The following is a 15,348-nucleotide window of genomic DNA, read 5'->3' as shown; positions in this document are numbered from 1 at the left end:
CTCTTAGGCTCTTGTTGAGTTATCGATTTTAAAAAAAATCAGTTGATTTATATCATTGGTAGCTTGTTTTATTATAATTCTATATCAATTGTTGATCTTCTTAAGCTAAGTGACTTTAACATTGTTTTCAACTAAGATTTATATACTTATGTTCTTTTCAAAAGCAAAATCACTAGATGGATGACCATGATGACATTGACATCTTGGCCTCTAGCACAGCAGGAGAAATGTTACTGTCTCGCTCCGTAGGGTGTAAAAATCAATCTACTGCATGGGATTACTTTGATAAATTGTCGGACCCCAATCTCTTATCTCAAGCTAAATGTCGGCATTGTGGTGCTTTGATCAAATATAGTAGTGGAACAACTTTCATGCATACTCATTTAGACAAATGCAAGAAGAAATCAGGCATCATGAGCAAAAGGCAAAAATTAGATTCTTCTTCAACGACCATTACTCCTTCTTCCACTTCAATGATTGACCAAGAAGCATGTCGGATTGCACTGGTCAAATTATTTGTGGCATTGGAACTCTCCTTCCATACGATTGAGCATGAAGCCTTTTGAGAATTTTTTAGCATTGTAGCACCCTTTCTTGTTGTGATCTCTCACACTACCTTGGCACAGGATGTTCTTAGTCTTTGGAGTAGTGAAAAAGTAAAATTGAAGAGCTTTTTTTCACAACATTGTCAAAGGGTTTGCCTCACTACAAACACATGGACTTCGTCATAAAATCTGACTTATATGAGTTTGACGGCACATTTCATTGACAATGATTGGATGTTGCAAAAGAAAGTGATAAACTTTTGTCAAGTCAAAAGTCACACAGGGAAGAATTTGACTAGGATGGTTGAGAGTTGCTTAAGTAGTTGGGGGTTAACTCGTGTTCTTTCATTGACAATTAACAATGCCACTTCAAATGATAAAACAATTGAATATATGCAAAAGAGGCTAATGTCTTGGAATCGTTTGGTGTTGAATGGAAATTATCTTCATACGCGATGTTGTGCACATATTATTAATTTAATTGTGCAGGAAGGTTTCAAAGAGGATATTACAACTATTTGTAGGGTTCATGCTGCAGTCAAGTATGTAAAATCCTCCCCTTCTAGATTGTCTAAATTCATGGAATGTGTTGCGCATGTAAACATTGAATATAAAAGCCTTGTTCGCTTAGACGTAGAAACTAGATGGAATTCTACTTACTTGATGTTGGAAGCCGCTTTAAAGCATCATAAGGAATTTGAGGAGTTCAAATTGAGAGACAAAAAATTCATGGGCATGGCTCCTACATATAGTGATTGGGAATTTGTGCGTTCAATCTTGCCATTCTTGGAGATTTTCAATTATGCTACTTTACGCATTTTTGGTTCATCTTATGTGATAAGCACTATGTATATGTTTGAGGCCTTTGGGATTGGAATGAAAATCAGGGAAATGTCTACTTCCTGGGGTGTGCATATGAGTGTGAGAACAATGGTTATACGCATGAAGGAAAAATATGATAAGTATTGGGGCAATCCTAATCATATAAACATGTTATTGATGATCTCTCTTATGTTGCACCCGAGTTACAAATTAAAATTCACGAATTGGCTTATTGCTAAAAGTTTTGATGGTGAAGGGAGTGAATCAACTTGTAAGTTGAGGGATAAAGTGGAATCTAGCTTGAGATCACTTTTTGAAGAGTATAGTAGTGGTGGTGATGAGGTTGAAGTTATCTCACAAGAGGCTTGAGCTCGACCGAGTGAAAGGGTTGAGAATGATCCTCATGGGTATAGCCGATATTTCCAATCAACTAGATCTAGTACATCTGAATTAGACATATACTTGGAGGATGCTAGACATAATCGACTGGATTTGGATGTTTTAAATTGGTGGAAGTTGAACTCAAGTTGATTCTCAACTCTTGCAAGCATTACAAGAGATGTGCTTGTTATACCTGTCTCTACTGTGGCTTCTGAGTCTGTCTTTAGTACCGGAGGAAGAGTTCTTGATCCGTATCGTTGTTCTCTTACACCTCAAATGGTGGAAGCACTTGTTTGTACACAAGATTGGATAAAAAAAACACCATCACCACTACCTTCAAATGAAAATGATGAATTTTTGGAGTTTGAAAGAATTGAAGAAGGTAACAAGATTTTTTTTTCTTAAGGTAGTTTTATGTACTTATTATATGATATGAATGACAACTAAAAAATCTTCTTTATGTTTCAGAACTTGTTCCCTCACTAGTCACATTAGATGTTACTCATTCAGTCTCCTCGACTTTTACACTTGATGATGATTGAAGAATCAAGAACGCTTCTTTTTAATCTTTTTTAGTTATTAGGATTGCTATGTACTCAATTAATTTGAAGTTTGGACCTTATGATTTGGATCGTCACTGTTATTGAACTATTGGAAATATCAAATTTGCTTTCAGAATTCTTTTTGTGTTAATATCTTTGAATAGCTACATTTTTTGTTAACATTAAGTTACATTGCTTCCTCTTGTTTCTAAAGGAATTTGTCAAGCTTGAATCTTCGTGGGGAGATATCACCTGCCATTGGTGTCTTGATCCTATTTGGGATGCTGTTAGAGAAGAAGCCAAGTTAGAGGTACCAATAAAATTGGATAATTGAGAAGTTCATGGATTGTTCTGTTATTTTTTCCTTTGAGTGTAAACTGTATATAGTTATATGATAATTACTAAACTGACATACAGTAAGAATGTGACTAACTTGTTGTTGGCATTCCTGATAATTGCTGAATTTTGCATTTTGTGAAACCAGTTTTTGCGTCCTTGAGCAGTGGAAACACTTCTTTTAATGTTGGTTTTCCTTTAACTAATGTTGATATTTTAACTTGGCTTTGTTATGTGAAGTTGATTAGAATGTAGTGATTGTTAAAGGATTTCACTAGGTTCGGTTCAGTGGCATGCACCTAAGTCTCATTTGGAAACCAAATTGTTCTTACTTGTGTGAAGAACCACATGATAATCAAATTGAGCTTCATTGTTGCAGCTTCGATTGCTGCACTCAAGATTTTGCAGACAAAAACTAGCTCTTCCACCAAGAGAAATGGTACACTAAAATGTTCAGGTGCCACCATCTTTCATCTATTAATATAAACTCTTTTTTCTGAAAACTTGGTAGTGTAAAACAAGTTTCAACTTTCAATACCATATTATAAACTCCTTAATTTACTTCATTCATTTTTTAGTCTTCATTATGTTGATTTATTCTAAACTTTAGGTATGTTTCTTTTGGGTGCAAAGGAAGTGATGGGTCACACTTGGAACAAGAGTTTGAAGAGAGGGAAAATAGCACTGTTAATGCTAATCATGTACCCTCCATGTGTTTTTGTCAAAAAAAAAAATCAATAGAAATGTTAAAAGAAACCATATATTGACATTTTTTTAAACTGTAGAATGAAGAGAAGGAGATTAAATTTGAAATGCCACAGAATCTGCCAACAAGAGAATTTAAGGACTTGGAGCTGTTAATAGATGGTGAGAAAATGCACAATGTTACTAAAAAGGAGGTATAGGTAAGCCTACGCTATTAAAATGAAAATAGAAATTGAGAGTGGTGAATATCCTCTGCTTTGATTCATTATGTATATATATAGGCTGTTACATTGGTGTGAGACTGTCAAGGGGTCTCCTTGGTCAGTCACTAACGACAAAAGCAGGTATTCCTATAACAGAATTTGTGCTAATTCCACTAACAACGCAATTCCACTAACAGATTTTGCAGAGCCAGCACGTCGAGCTTCCTAGACGTAATCTTCCAAATACGTGGGCCTCCTGCTCTCTCTTTTGGGCCTGTTGGTTCCATGATTGGTATTGCTATCATATTGCAGAATTTGGTACAAAATTACAAGCAGAGAGAAGTAAACCTTGAAAGGAAGCTTCTTAAATTGAATAGTCTGAGGGAAGAGCAATCAACCATTGCTCAAATGCAAAAACAATTAGAGGAAAAGACAGAAACTGTGGAGATTCTTAATAAGACCATTGGTTCCTTGCGGTCAGAGAGTGAAGTTTTTCGAGAAAAAATAAGAGAGGATCTAATGTTAAAAAAACAATTTTGCATTTTGTGAAACCAGTTTTTGCGTCCTTGAGCAGCGGAAACCTTTCTTTTAATGTTGGTTTTCCTTTAACAGGGATTGATAAGTATGAAACTGGAGATGGATTTGGCCATTTTGGTCTTCTTTCACCGGTGAAATGTATTTTTATGAGAAGGTGAGGGTCAATGCAATTTTATGATGTTTTACAGTCTTCTTATTTTCTATACACAACATTGATTTGTTTGTGATTGCTTGCTGCTTAGGCTTTTGGTATGGAGCTACTTCGAACACAAGATGACCCAGAAACTAAGGTGCTTTGATATCTATTTTGTTACATACATTTGGTACTGATGTATCTAATATATGCCTAAGTACTTAAAACTGAAAAATTAGAAGATAATGAGAACTTATGGTTTATATATGATTGCAAGATTTTGGCTTAATTTTTGTTATCAGTGTTGGGCTTTTAGCTCACGTATTTTGGCAATGATGATGGTTGGTTTTATTGATGTTTATTTTTAAAAGTATTCTTAGTTTGTAATTTATCCTTGTGAAGTTAATGGCCTGGGTGCATAGATAGAGACAAAACAAAAAGACAGAGGGTGCTTTGATTTACAAGAGAGGGTATACATGGTTTGAAATTAGTTTAGAACCGGCTTGAAACCCGTTTGACTCTGAAAACAGATATAAACTTATTCGAAATTAGTTTAGTTTAGAACGTGTTCAGAACCACTTTAAAATTGATTTTCTAAAACTAGTTCGATTTCGAACCAATTTGAAAATCAGTTAGTAGATTTGGGTAAAAAATCAAACTGGTTAAACCAGTTCGAAAACTAATTCGATTTGATTTTTTTCTGAACCGGTTTTTGTACAGCCCTATCCTCCACCATCAGCCATGACACTGCTACACCTTCCACCAAAACGAAGTCTGGGAAGCCATTTAAAACTCGCGTTCAACCGCCTCTAAGCTCTCTCTCGGCGCCTTGTTCTCTTGCCGCTGGCGATCAGCTTGGCTACTGCTTCCACCCCCATTTTTGCTTTGACCAATTTGCCTCCGACAATGCTTTGTGGACCCCAAGTTGTGCGAATGGCATTGGATTTTGGAGTCCATTGACGAGTTCGAGTGGAGATTCAGCAAAAAGGAGTTGGAAGAGCAGTTGGTTGGGCCGTTGGAGTACAGTGGACCGATTCTGATGATGAGTTGATGTCCGTGGTGGAATGAAGTTGCAACTATTTTTTTTTAATTAATTCTCATATTTTAACTATTATTTTTACTCTTTCAGTTGTTGTTTGTTGCATATATTAAACATGATTTCATGAGTTTCTCAGTTTCGATGGGTTGAAAAATCAGACCTTTTGCTCATGAATGCTGGAATATGTGAAATTAGAATGGATGTCTTCCAGTTGCTGCAATGTGTGTCAATTTCTTTGTTATTTCTTGTTTTATCCTAAACTTGACAGATCTCACATGAGCCTTGTATGGAATGTAATAACAAATTGGTGAAAAAATCTTGATGGAGCTGGGGCATGGTTGAGATTTGGGAGGATTTGAATGTTCTTCTCTTTCATTGCTTGAAGTTAAATTGGAGACAATGACTTTCGCGGCGCATATCCAGCGTTTGATTTCATTCTCTAGACGTCGCTCGCTGATACTGAGCTTTTCGATGCCGAGTTTACGGAAGCTGGCGTCAACGGAGGATTTTCTGACGTTGTCGTGAACTCTATTTTAGAGAAGCTTGGGTGGTAATGGGTAGTGTTACTACTACTGCTAGATAAAGAAAGTTCCATCTATGAGTTTCTTTCTTTTATGAGGTGATTTTTTTTTTCTAAATGGTGTTTTTTGTGTTTGGGTCATGCAGAGTGTAGCGCTTCTCGACTGGGAAGTATATTTGTCTCAGGAGGGTAATGACGTAAGTATGTTCAAAAGAGAGCGTGTATTTTTTCTACAGGGGATATCTTTGGAAAAAAAAACAAATTCAAAAAGAAAGTGAATAAAATAACGAGGAGAACTGAATATAGCAATTGTCAAAATTTATAACTAATTATCAATATTTTGCCAATAGAGATCCCCTGCCGTTCAGACCACCTAATCTTGGTACAGATATATCCAACGGCCCAAATTAGTTTCGCACAATGCAATACCTACTACCTACCAAGCTTTTCCATGCTAGAAGGGTCGAGGCATGTGACTTAGGCAAAAGATCTACTTGCATGAGATCCTAAGGTGAAATGGCCTTGCTATCATGTGAACATTGATGTCTAAAATAGAGTGAAAATTAAAAGACATGGTATAATAAAAGAAAAAGTTATCGCACAAAATTCATTGAATAAATTATTTATAGCAATAATTAATTTTTTTAAAAAAAGAGAAAAGATTGAATATATTGAAATCATGATGAACATTGCTAGGTAATTAGAATCATTGTTATTTCCATTTCCATAATTACCATAATAATAATAATTACATTAGTTAGTTTACTTATATATACTTTAAATATACTTTTTTATGAAATTAAATATTTAGATTATGAGAATCATAATTGTCATAATTATTTTATTTTTGAATTAAAAATATATATATTAAATGAGAAAAAAAATAAGTATAGTACTGCTACGGCCTACGTGCTATATGCCTACTTGACAAAACCAAATAATTGATGAATTGTGTCATATTATTGTTTCTTTCTGCACCAAGTACAATAATTTCTTCTTTTAATTAAAACAAAGCCACCCTAAAAAGGATTAATATTAATATTAATGCAAAGGATAATAATATCATCTTTTCAAGTTGTTCTGTTTTAAGATCCCCTTGAACTACCTTCCAGATTCCGATGGAGACCCTTTTGTTTTGGAAGGAAACTCTTGGCAGAGAAAAAAAAAGTCATGATTGGTGGTGCTACGTCTCTTTCTTATCACTCCAGCTATTCGCAACCACCAACTCCATCGCACGTTCGCTTTTTAATACTACTATAAACCTAACATGCCCCCGAGCCGAGCCAGAATTTCTGCTGTAAATCTCAAATCATTTCTTAACTTAACAAACTCTCTGATGAACTTAATCAATGCATAGTTAAATGTTAAATGCATTATCAACATACAGTTGACATGGGTAAAATTGGGTTTGGATTTTTAAGTAAAATTTTGAATTTGAGTGTATGAAAAATATTATTGGAACAAGTAGATGGATATTTTGGTCCTTTATTTAAGATGAAGTTTGATTTTAGCTTGGACATAAAAGTCATAATAAATTGATGATTGAATCGGTAAAAATATTAATTTAAAATTCAGTGATTTAATCATAGTTGAAGTGATTTTATATGTTATAAAATTATATGATATTTTAAGTAATAAAATAATATAAAATAAGAATCTAAAAGACTATGAATGATTAAATTATGTATTTTTTATAAGACAAAAATTGATATTTATATAAAATATTTGAATATTTTTTTATTTATCTAAAAATTATTATTGATTAAATTTTAATAATTAAAATAAATAAATAAGATCAGTTTTATGTATCGGTTCAATGTCAATTTTCATCGGTTTGACCAATTCTTTATAGACTCTTACTAGTTCTAAAATACTTCAATTTTGTAGAGTGTTCAAACTAATCACCATATTAGTTCTCGATCCAATTGTTTGAATCAACCAATTTGGTTTGATTTTCATAATCACAAAGGCCATTTTATCTTAAAATATGCAAACTCTATGGAAGGAAGATTAGTTAGATGATAAATAAGAATAAGAAACATAATAGATACTTAGGGTAACAAAAAATCTTAAATGCATTTTTGTATCCCAAAAAACTGTTAAATACAGTATATTTAAAAGAAGTTTCTAGAATAGAGCAAAACCGTATTGATACGGGATTTAAGTTAAACATGTTTTAATATGCATTTTGCTTAAAGTTAAAATTTATTTATTTTTATATCATTTAATGATTCAAAATTCCTTTAAAAATATATTCAAAATTAATTTTATTAAACTTCAAATCAAACGGTGCTTTAAATTTCAAATGCCGGTAATTAATAGTGTATCATTTCCGTATTTTGGGAGATACATGTATTTTAAGTCAACCAATTGTTCTCAGAAATATAATGTGAATGTACCTTTTCTGATCAGTATTGTAAATGTAGCATGAATAGGTAGTTCAGAATTCTCTTAATTGTATTTTTGTCCCCTTAATTTATTTTTATTTTCTAAAGTTGGGTCTCTTATTTTATTTTTTGTGTACTTGTTTTTCACTATTTTAATTGTATAATTTTTTCTGTCATATAAATATAAATATTTAATAAAAAAAGTTAATAAGACACTAGAGTAACAATAGTTTTACTAAATATACCCATTAACATCACCATATGACAATATAATATAATATCATGTTAACACTTTTATTAAAAAATAAATTTCATTAATAAATAGATTGAAATTATACCATTAAAATAAAATTAAAAAACAAGAGACCAAATTCACAAAATAACAAAAATATGAAAACCAACCGTTCAAAATTTCCCTAATTACCATTAACTGGCCATTATATATTTGGATCTTATTGAACATTTTTGTCCACAAGGTACTACTATACTACTACATCACTCACTAACCACTACTACCCTCTCTCAAAAATTCCAAAAATCAAAATGCCATATGGATATTTATCTATCTCTTAGCCATCAGCATCCAAGTGTCCAACCTTAAAAACTCCTCTCTCTCTCTCTCACTAACTCACGCTCTGTTTACTCTGTTTTAGTGTTTCTCACCCCTGCTATCTCTAAATTGAACGTGTTTTCTGCTACTTTTGCGCGTGTGCATTCCTCTTCCCTTCATAGCGAGTTCTAGTGGTCGTAGACTCGGTGTTGTTGGACTCACCCACCACCACAACAACCCCTTTTGCTCCCACGTGCACAGAGTCAAACCCAAACCTCTCTTTTTCTCTCCAAACCCAACAAACAAACAACAACAAAAACAGAGCTTCCTCTCTATTTTCTCCACCCCACAACACCAAAAGAGAAAAAAGAAAAGAAAAGAAAAAAGCAAACTTTTTCGCACACAATTTGGAACAGAAAATGGGTGCAGGAGATTACTACAAGATCCTCAAGATGAACCGCAATGCCACGGATGAAGAACTCAAGAGGGCATATAAGAGGTTGGCCATGAAGTGGCACCCAGATAAGAACCATCCACACCACCATCAACATGTTACGAAGGAAGAAGCTGAGGCAAAGTTCAAGCAGGTTTCGGAGGCTTATGATGTTCTCAGTGACCCCAAGAAGCGCCAGATCTATGATTTCTATGGTCACTATCCCCTGAACTCCATGAAGGTGAATGAGGAGAATGGTGATGGGGATGTTAATAGGGTCCCCAAGGGGGTGAAAAATGTTGGGGTGGTTGAGAGCAAATTGGTGTGCACCCTTGAGGAGCTTTACAAAGGTTGCAAGAAGAAGTTGAAGATCTCGAAGACTATTCCTCATGAATTCGGGTAATCTGTGTTTTTTTATCTTTCTGTTCTTGCCTTAATCCGTTTGCATTAGTGGTGGAATTTGATGTGTTCCTTTTGTGGGTTTTATTTGTTCTGCTGGGGAATGTGTTTGGTTGTGGAATGTAGATTTGTTTTCATGCTGCTTTAGAAATATGCTTGTTTTGGAGTGCATAGATTAATTTTAGTTTATAAAAACTATCTTTTCTTAAAAGTGGTTAATGGTTATAGGCTCTGTGTGCTATGGATGTTGAATGAAATTCTAATAATTCTGACATATGGGCTATATGTGTGCTATTGATGTTGATCGATGATTGAAATTCTAATAATTCTGAAACTATAAAAAACAAAACTTGCTGATATTAATTGGGATTATACTATACTTGGATGGTTGAATTCTTGCTTAATCTTTTGACTCATGAGTCTTTTCGGTGTAGAAAAAAAATAAACAACGGCCCCATTTCCAAGAAATTTGACTGTATTATTGTGTAAATTAATGTATAATTTACATTTTACTCGATTGTGTGTCTTATAGTTCTCCGTATTTCTTTTATTAGCATATTTTTTCTGCTTATTTGGCTATTCCACTTCTGGTTTGGCTGTTTTCTCTTTTGGCTTTTCACTGACTAGGCCTTGATCATGTGCTACATGCTTACATGTGTACCCACATGTGGAGAAAGAGGAGATCCTTTGTTATTATTTTCTTATTCTTTTGGGATTTGCGTTGGTCTTCTTAATGGTTATTTTAGTTGTATAGAAACAAAGTAAAACTATTAATTACTAAGTTGCAGTATAAAATATGTTGGTTTTGTAGAGATTCGTATTTCAGGTTTGTTTTCTGGTGGACTTGGCCAAGTGAATAAAAAATGTGTCAAATATGTCCTATTTCTTATTCCCTTTTACCATTTCAAGTTGCTTAGAGATATGTGTTTTTTTTTTTTTAGTTTTTTAGTGAAAGAAATTGGAACCAACGACTTCTCCTTCCCTCCTTCTGCCTTCAACCACTGAACCAACCTTATAACTTAGATATGTGCTTTTTTTGGCTTCACAAATTTCCTCCTTTTGGTTTTTGCAGAAAGACGAAGACTGTGGAAGAGGTCTTGAAAATATATATCAAACCTGGTTGGAAGAAAGGCACAAAAATAACATTTCCTGGGAAAGGCAACCAAGAAGCAGAAGCTACTGCTCCTGACGATCTAATCTTTGTGGTTGATGAAAAACCACATGCTTTGTTCAAGAGAGATGGAAATGATTTGGTTGTCACACAGAAAATCCTACTTGTGGAAGCTCTAGTGGGAAAGACTCTCAATTTAACCACTTTGGATGGAAGAGAGCTCACAATTCAAGTCACAGAAGTTGTGAAACCAAAATATGTGTTGGTGGTCCCAAATGAAGGAATGCCAATTTCAAAGGAACCTGGCAAGAAAGGAAACTTGAGAATCAAGTTTGATGTTATGTTCCCATCAAGGCTCACCTCACAACAGAAGTATGAACTGAAAAGGATTTTGAGCAACAGTACTGCTGATGACTAATTCAGTCTAGTATGTCTATTGCCTTTTTTTTCCCTCCAATTAACACCCTTGAGTTGAGAGAGGTCAATTTACAATGTGTAAATATTTAAATACACCTTTTAGTCTTAGACATGAAAAATGTGCATAATACAAATAAGCCAAGCATGTTACTACCATGTCTGCAGTGTGGCGTAGTTTTGGAATAAAGCGATTTCAGCTGCAAAAAATGGTCTTGGATTGTGTTTAATTTATTATGGGTGGGAATATTTACAGTCCTAATATGTTTATTCACACTTTTTTATTTATTTAACTTTCTACTTCTATTCAAATTTAAATTTTGACTTAGATAACTTTAGTTGATATTATATAAGATTGTTTTTCCTTTTTTTGGTCTCTATAATATTTTTTTGTGTTTAATTTTGTCTTTAATATTAAAGTTTCAGTCCTTATAAAATTGCAAATTTTCAATATAAGTTTTTTATATTAGAACTTTTTTATTCTAGTTCATCTTATTCAAGAAACGTCAAGTATATTTTCTAGTTTCTGTTAGCTATGCCATCGTTTACCAAGAACGTGGACTAAAATGAAAAAAAATTATGAGTAAAACAAAAAAAATATATTAAATTAACCAAAAATAATCTAATTTTTTAAACAAAAACAACATTAATATTTCTATCCATACACTTTTTTTTAATTACCATTGTTTAAATTTTTCGACGAAATTCAAAATTATTTTATTTCCTTAAATTTTTCGACGAAATTCAAAATTATTTTATTTCCTTTTCATACAGTATGAAATACATGGCAAAAATAAAATAAATGAATTTAATTTTTATTTTCACAAAATAAAAGTTATAATTCTGAATCTGAATGCTAAAATCATTTTAATAGCATGTTTAGGAAATAAATATTGTATTTAATGAGTATATTATAAAAAAAATAATTGCGAAATCTATTTTTTTTTTAATACTAAGTATATCCTCAATTGATAGTTGAAATTTAATTCCTTTCAAAATGTAGAGATCAATTGTTTCTTTCAACACAGTCTTGTTCGTTTTGTTTATTCCTTTCGAAGTGAATTAAGTGGATTTTAATTCCTCGCCATAAATAGATATATTCTAGTATCAATTTCATTTTTTTAGGAAGTATCAGTTACTTCACTCTTTCCAATATATATTTTTACTTCGCGTTTCTAGAAGAAAGCGGCTGGGGAAAAAAATTAAAATGTGCATTAATTGGTTTCCGTTAAATAGAGGCTTGTTTATTTTGTTATACATGCTTAGTATGAAAATGACTGATCTCGACATATTTTATGATAATCTACATTCTACAATGTCCATCCGTTTGGTCCCATGATTTATCTATCTATTTCTGCCTACTATTTTATAAGAACTTTGAAAAGATTTATTTTCACCTATTTTTTTTTCTGTTTTCTAAGAGAACTGTCTAGTTTCGCTAATAATTCTGGTAGTAATTGATATTGATGAGCCGTATCAAATATCACAAAACAATCCAAGTGACCTTTTAATGCATATATTATATAGAGATCGGATGCATCAGTGCCCCTTTTATGTCGTTTTTCATTCATGGCTTAAAATCAGCACCGACAGATTACAAATAGGTATAAATTTTAAATTGTGATGGTGATTATTAAACAATAACACTTGTTTTTTAGCTGAAAATAAAAATAATGGTACCAACTTATTCAGCTTTCTATTAGTTGTTGGTTTTTCCTTCTTTTTAAAAAAAAAAAGGAAATAGACAAAACTAGAATCCGCGAGGGAACAAAACATGATGAGAAGCATCCCCGAAGAGCACTAGGGATATAAAATCAGGAGGAAAGTCAAATATTCTGGTTGAGATTCGATGAAAGATTATATCTAGCAAGAGGACCCGGTAAAATATGCTGAAGAGTGAAGAGCCTTGCTGATTTTATTTTATTGAGTGCATGATCACACATTTATTTTCGGTGTTGTTCAATCAACCTTTGTAGCTCCTCCTTTCTTACTCCCACCACTTTATCAGCCACGTTGCCTTTCTTAATCAGCATGAAAGTTGGCATTCCCTGCACTTGGTAATGTTGAGATACCTCCTGTTTTCATTTATGTATAGTAATCAGTTCCCAAATTCTAGAAATTGTTTGTTACTATGAAATAATAAAAGAGTAAAATGTGTTTTAAGCTTTTTAATTTTGAGCCCAAGTTAGTTTGAGTCTACATTTTAAAAATAATGATTTTAGTCCTTATGTATTTTATAAGTAGAAAATTTGTCCCTTTCTATAGAACTTAACATATTAGGAAGAGTGACGAAATTCATTTATTATAAAAATATGAAAATTAAAATTATTATTTTTAATAAGTTTAAATACTTTTTTACTTCTTCTAATTTAGTAAATTTTTTTTGTTTTTTTCCTTGAAAAAAAACATAGTCTTAGTCTCTGCAAAACTATATGTTTCTTTTATTTTTTGGTCTTTAAGTGGTTTAAATATTATTTTTTCATTATTCAAAGCGCTATTTAAATGGTTTAAAGGACAAAAAATAAAGTAGAGACATAATTTACAAAGAATAAAACAAAAAAAAAATTACAAGAACAAAAAATAAAAACGTTAACTTAAAATGATTAAAAATATTTAAACCTTTTTAATATATAAGAATTAAGACAAATTTTAACAGATAACTAACTAAATTGCATTTTACCCGTAATAAAATTTATATAATATACTTCATAAAAAATTATATATGATTTTTAAAATTAGGAACAAATGAGTTAAAAGTGAAAAAGGAGTCAGTGATATACCATTAACTCATCCACATCAATCTTCACAAACTCGACATCTCTGTACTTTGTAGCAAACTCTTGGATAACTGGGTCCATGAGTTTGCAAGGTCCACACCATGAAGCAGTGAAATCAACCACCATCTGTGGCAAAGAAAATCAATCTTAGCAAAACCAATTTTTTCTTCTGGGGTGAAAACTGAAACCAAAAATTTTACCAGTTAATATTCCAAACATACCAGTTTGTTAGTTTGTTTCAAGGCATCAAAGTGAGCATTCCATTTAGCAGTGGAATGGAAATTAAGCACTTGAGATGACTCCGATGATCTAGCAACATATGCCATGGCCATGTCAATGGTTAAAGGTTCCTTCTTCTAGGAATGATAAACCAAAATTGACTTATGAGCTTGTATGAATGAAAGGTAAATGTAAAGGAAAAGAGGTTCTCTGTTTTGGATGATGGAAAATTCAGCTAGAGGGATAGCCCTATATATAGAACTTACAAAGTAGTGGGAAACTATTATATGATTTCTTTAGAAACGAATCAGATTCTTTTGTGTGTGGCAAGCTGTAAATTGGACCCTCATAGCTAGGTAGTTTAGGGGACACAAATTGAGAGTATAAGTACCTGCTAAAAATCGATGGTCCCGACATCATTCTCGTCCCATGATGTTCATATGAAAGTACAGTCACCTCGTTCAAATTCCCATTTTTGGGTAATAAGGTTTTTTCCTTCTTGTAGAGAAAAAGTATAACCTTGTCTACAATATGCTTCCCAAAGTACAAAATCGTTTATTTCGTATGATTGGCCAAACGAGGTAATTTTCAATGGCAAACAACTGAACGGTTGTACTGAAAAATCAATACAACATTTAGGAATTCACAAAATTATATGATATGATTAACAAATAACTACCTCTCTTATATATGTAGTGAGAATCCAATCTTAATTTTTTAGTATGAATAAATATACGAAAAGATGTTAACTCCTTAAATAATTCTCGATCTATAGCTCAAAATTAATTTTTATATCTCGACTAGATACCACAACAATAAAAAGTGGTAAATAAGAAACAATCTCTACTTTAATCTTGCTATTGTAATTGAGTATAATGTTTTAGCTTCATAAAGACACTCAAATTATCACTTCATTTTTAATTTTATAAATTATCATTCACTTTAATATTTTTTTTTCTTAAATCTTCCACTATTTTATTTTAAGGATTAAAACAAGAATTTAATCGGAATATATTAAGAGTATACTGGTGGGATACAAATAACTAATAATTTATCCGCTTTAACTAAAACATATAACAGGAGTTCAATTTTTAAATATGTAAATAGAACTACAAATGTTGGAAGAGAAATTGCACTTTAACTAATACTTTAGTGTTTTTTGAATTAGTCTCATCACATTTGACTCTCTCGATCGAGATAACTTGATTTTAGGGGAGGGGGGGATTACAAATTTAGTCTGAGATTTTCAACTATTTTAGTCCTACAAAGGTCATAGTTAGTCGAAACAGTCCTTA

At 32.4% G+C, this 15,348-nt stretch overlaps 2 protein-coding genes and 1 long non-coding RNA gene across 3 annotated transcripts; 2 read left to right on the top strand and 1 right to left on the bottom strand.

The window, feature by feature from the left end:
- The first annotated feature begins 3,687 nt into the window (after positions 1-3,687).
- LOC102661239 (uncharacterized) lies at positions 3,688-5,444 on the top strand. Its single transcript, XR_419459.4, has 3 exons — positions 3,688-4,225; positions 4,314-4,361; positions 4,925-5,444. It is a non-coding gene; the product is annotated as an uncharacterized lncRNA (long non-coding RNA).
- A 3,175-nt stretch (positions 5,445-8,619) lies between these two features.
- LOC100810718 (dnaJ homolog subfamily B member 4) lies at positions 8,620-11,350 on the top strand. Its single transcript, XM_003551945.5, has 2 exons — positions 8,620-9,532; positions 10,605-11,350. The coding sequence occupies exons 1-2, from the start codon at positions 9,120-9,122 to the stop codon at positions 11,059-11,061; spliced, it is 870 nt and encodes a 289-aa protein (XP_003551993.1). The 5' UTR covers positions 8,620-9,119; the 3' UTR covers positions 11,062-11,350.
- A 1,140-nt stretch (positions 11,351-12,490) lies between these two features.
- On the bottom strand, positions 12,491-14,519 carry LOC100810192 (thioredoxin H2). Its single transcript, XM_003551944.4, has 3 exons — positions 14,056-14,519; positions 13,838-13,960; positions 12,491-13,132 (listed from the first exon to the last, which is right to left on the bottom strand). Exons 1-3 carry the CDS (start codon positions 14,164-14,166, stop codon positions 13,001-13,003), a joined length of 366 nt encoding a protein of 121 aa, XP_003551992.1. The 5' UTR covers positions 14,167-14,519; the 3' UTR covers positions 12,491-13,000.
- Positions 14,520-15,348: the final 829 nt, after the last annotated feature.

The sequence above is a fragment of the Glycine max genome, chromosome 18, assembly GCF_000004515.6.
Source record: "Glycine max cultivar Williams 82 chromosome 18, Glycine_max_v4.0, whole genome shotgun sequence".
Lineage (NCBI taxonomy): Eukaryota > Viridiplantae > Streptophyta > Magnoliopsida > Fabales > Fabaceae > Glycine > Glycine max.
Note: the sequence above shows the minus strand (reverse complement) of the source record. Positions and strands in the feature narration are given on the sequence as shown.

What these genes read in the sequence shown, in the direction of transcription:
- LOC100810718 (XM_003551945.5), top strand. Translation starts at nt 9,120, where the DNA reads ATGGGTGCAGGAGATTACTACAAGATCCTCAAGATGAACCGCAATGCC. An exon ending in ACTATTCCTCATGAATTCGG is followed by an intron (nt 9,533 to 10,604) that starts GTAATCTGTGTT and finishes TGGTTTTTGCAG; the next exon opens with AAAGACGAAGACTGTGGAAG.
- LOC100810192 (XM_003551944.4), bottom strand. Translation starts at nt 14,166, where the DNA reads ATGGCCATGGCATATGTTGCTAGATCATCGGAGTCATCTCAAGTGCTT. An exon ending in TGAAACAAACTAACAAACTG is followed by an intron (nt 13,961 to 14,055) that starts GTATGTTTGGAA and finishes TCTTTGCCACAG; the next exon opens with ATGGTGGTTGATTTCACTGC. An exon ending in TTGATGTGGATGAGTTAATG is followed by an intron (nt 13,133 to 13,837) that starts GTATATCACTGA and finishes AAATGAAAACAG; the next exon opens with GAGGTATCTCAACATTACCA.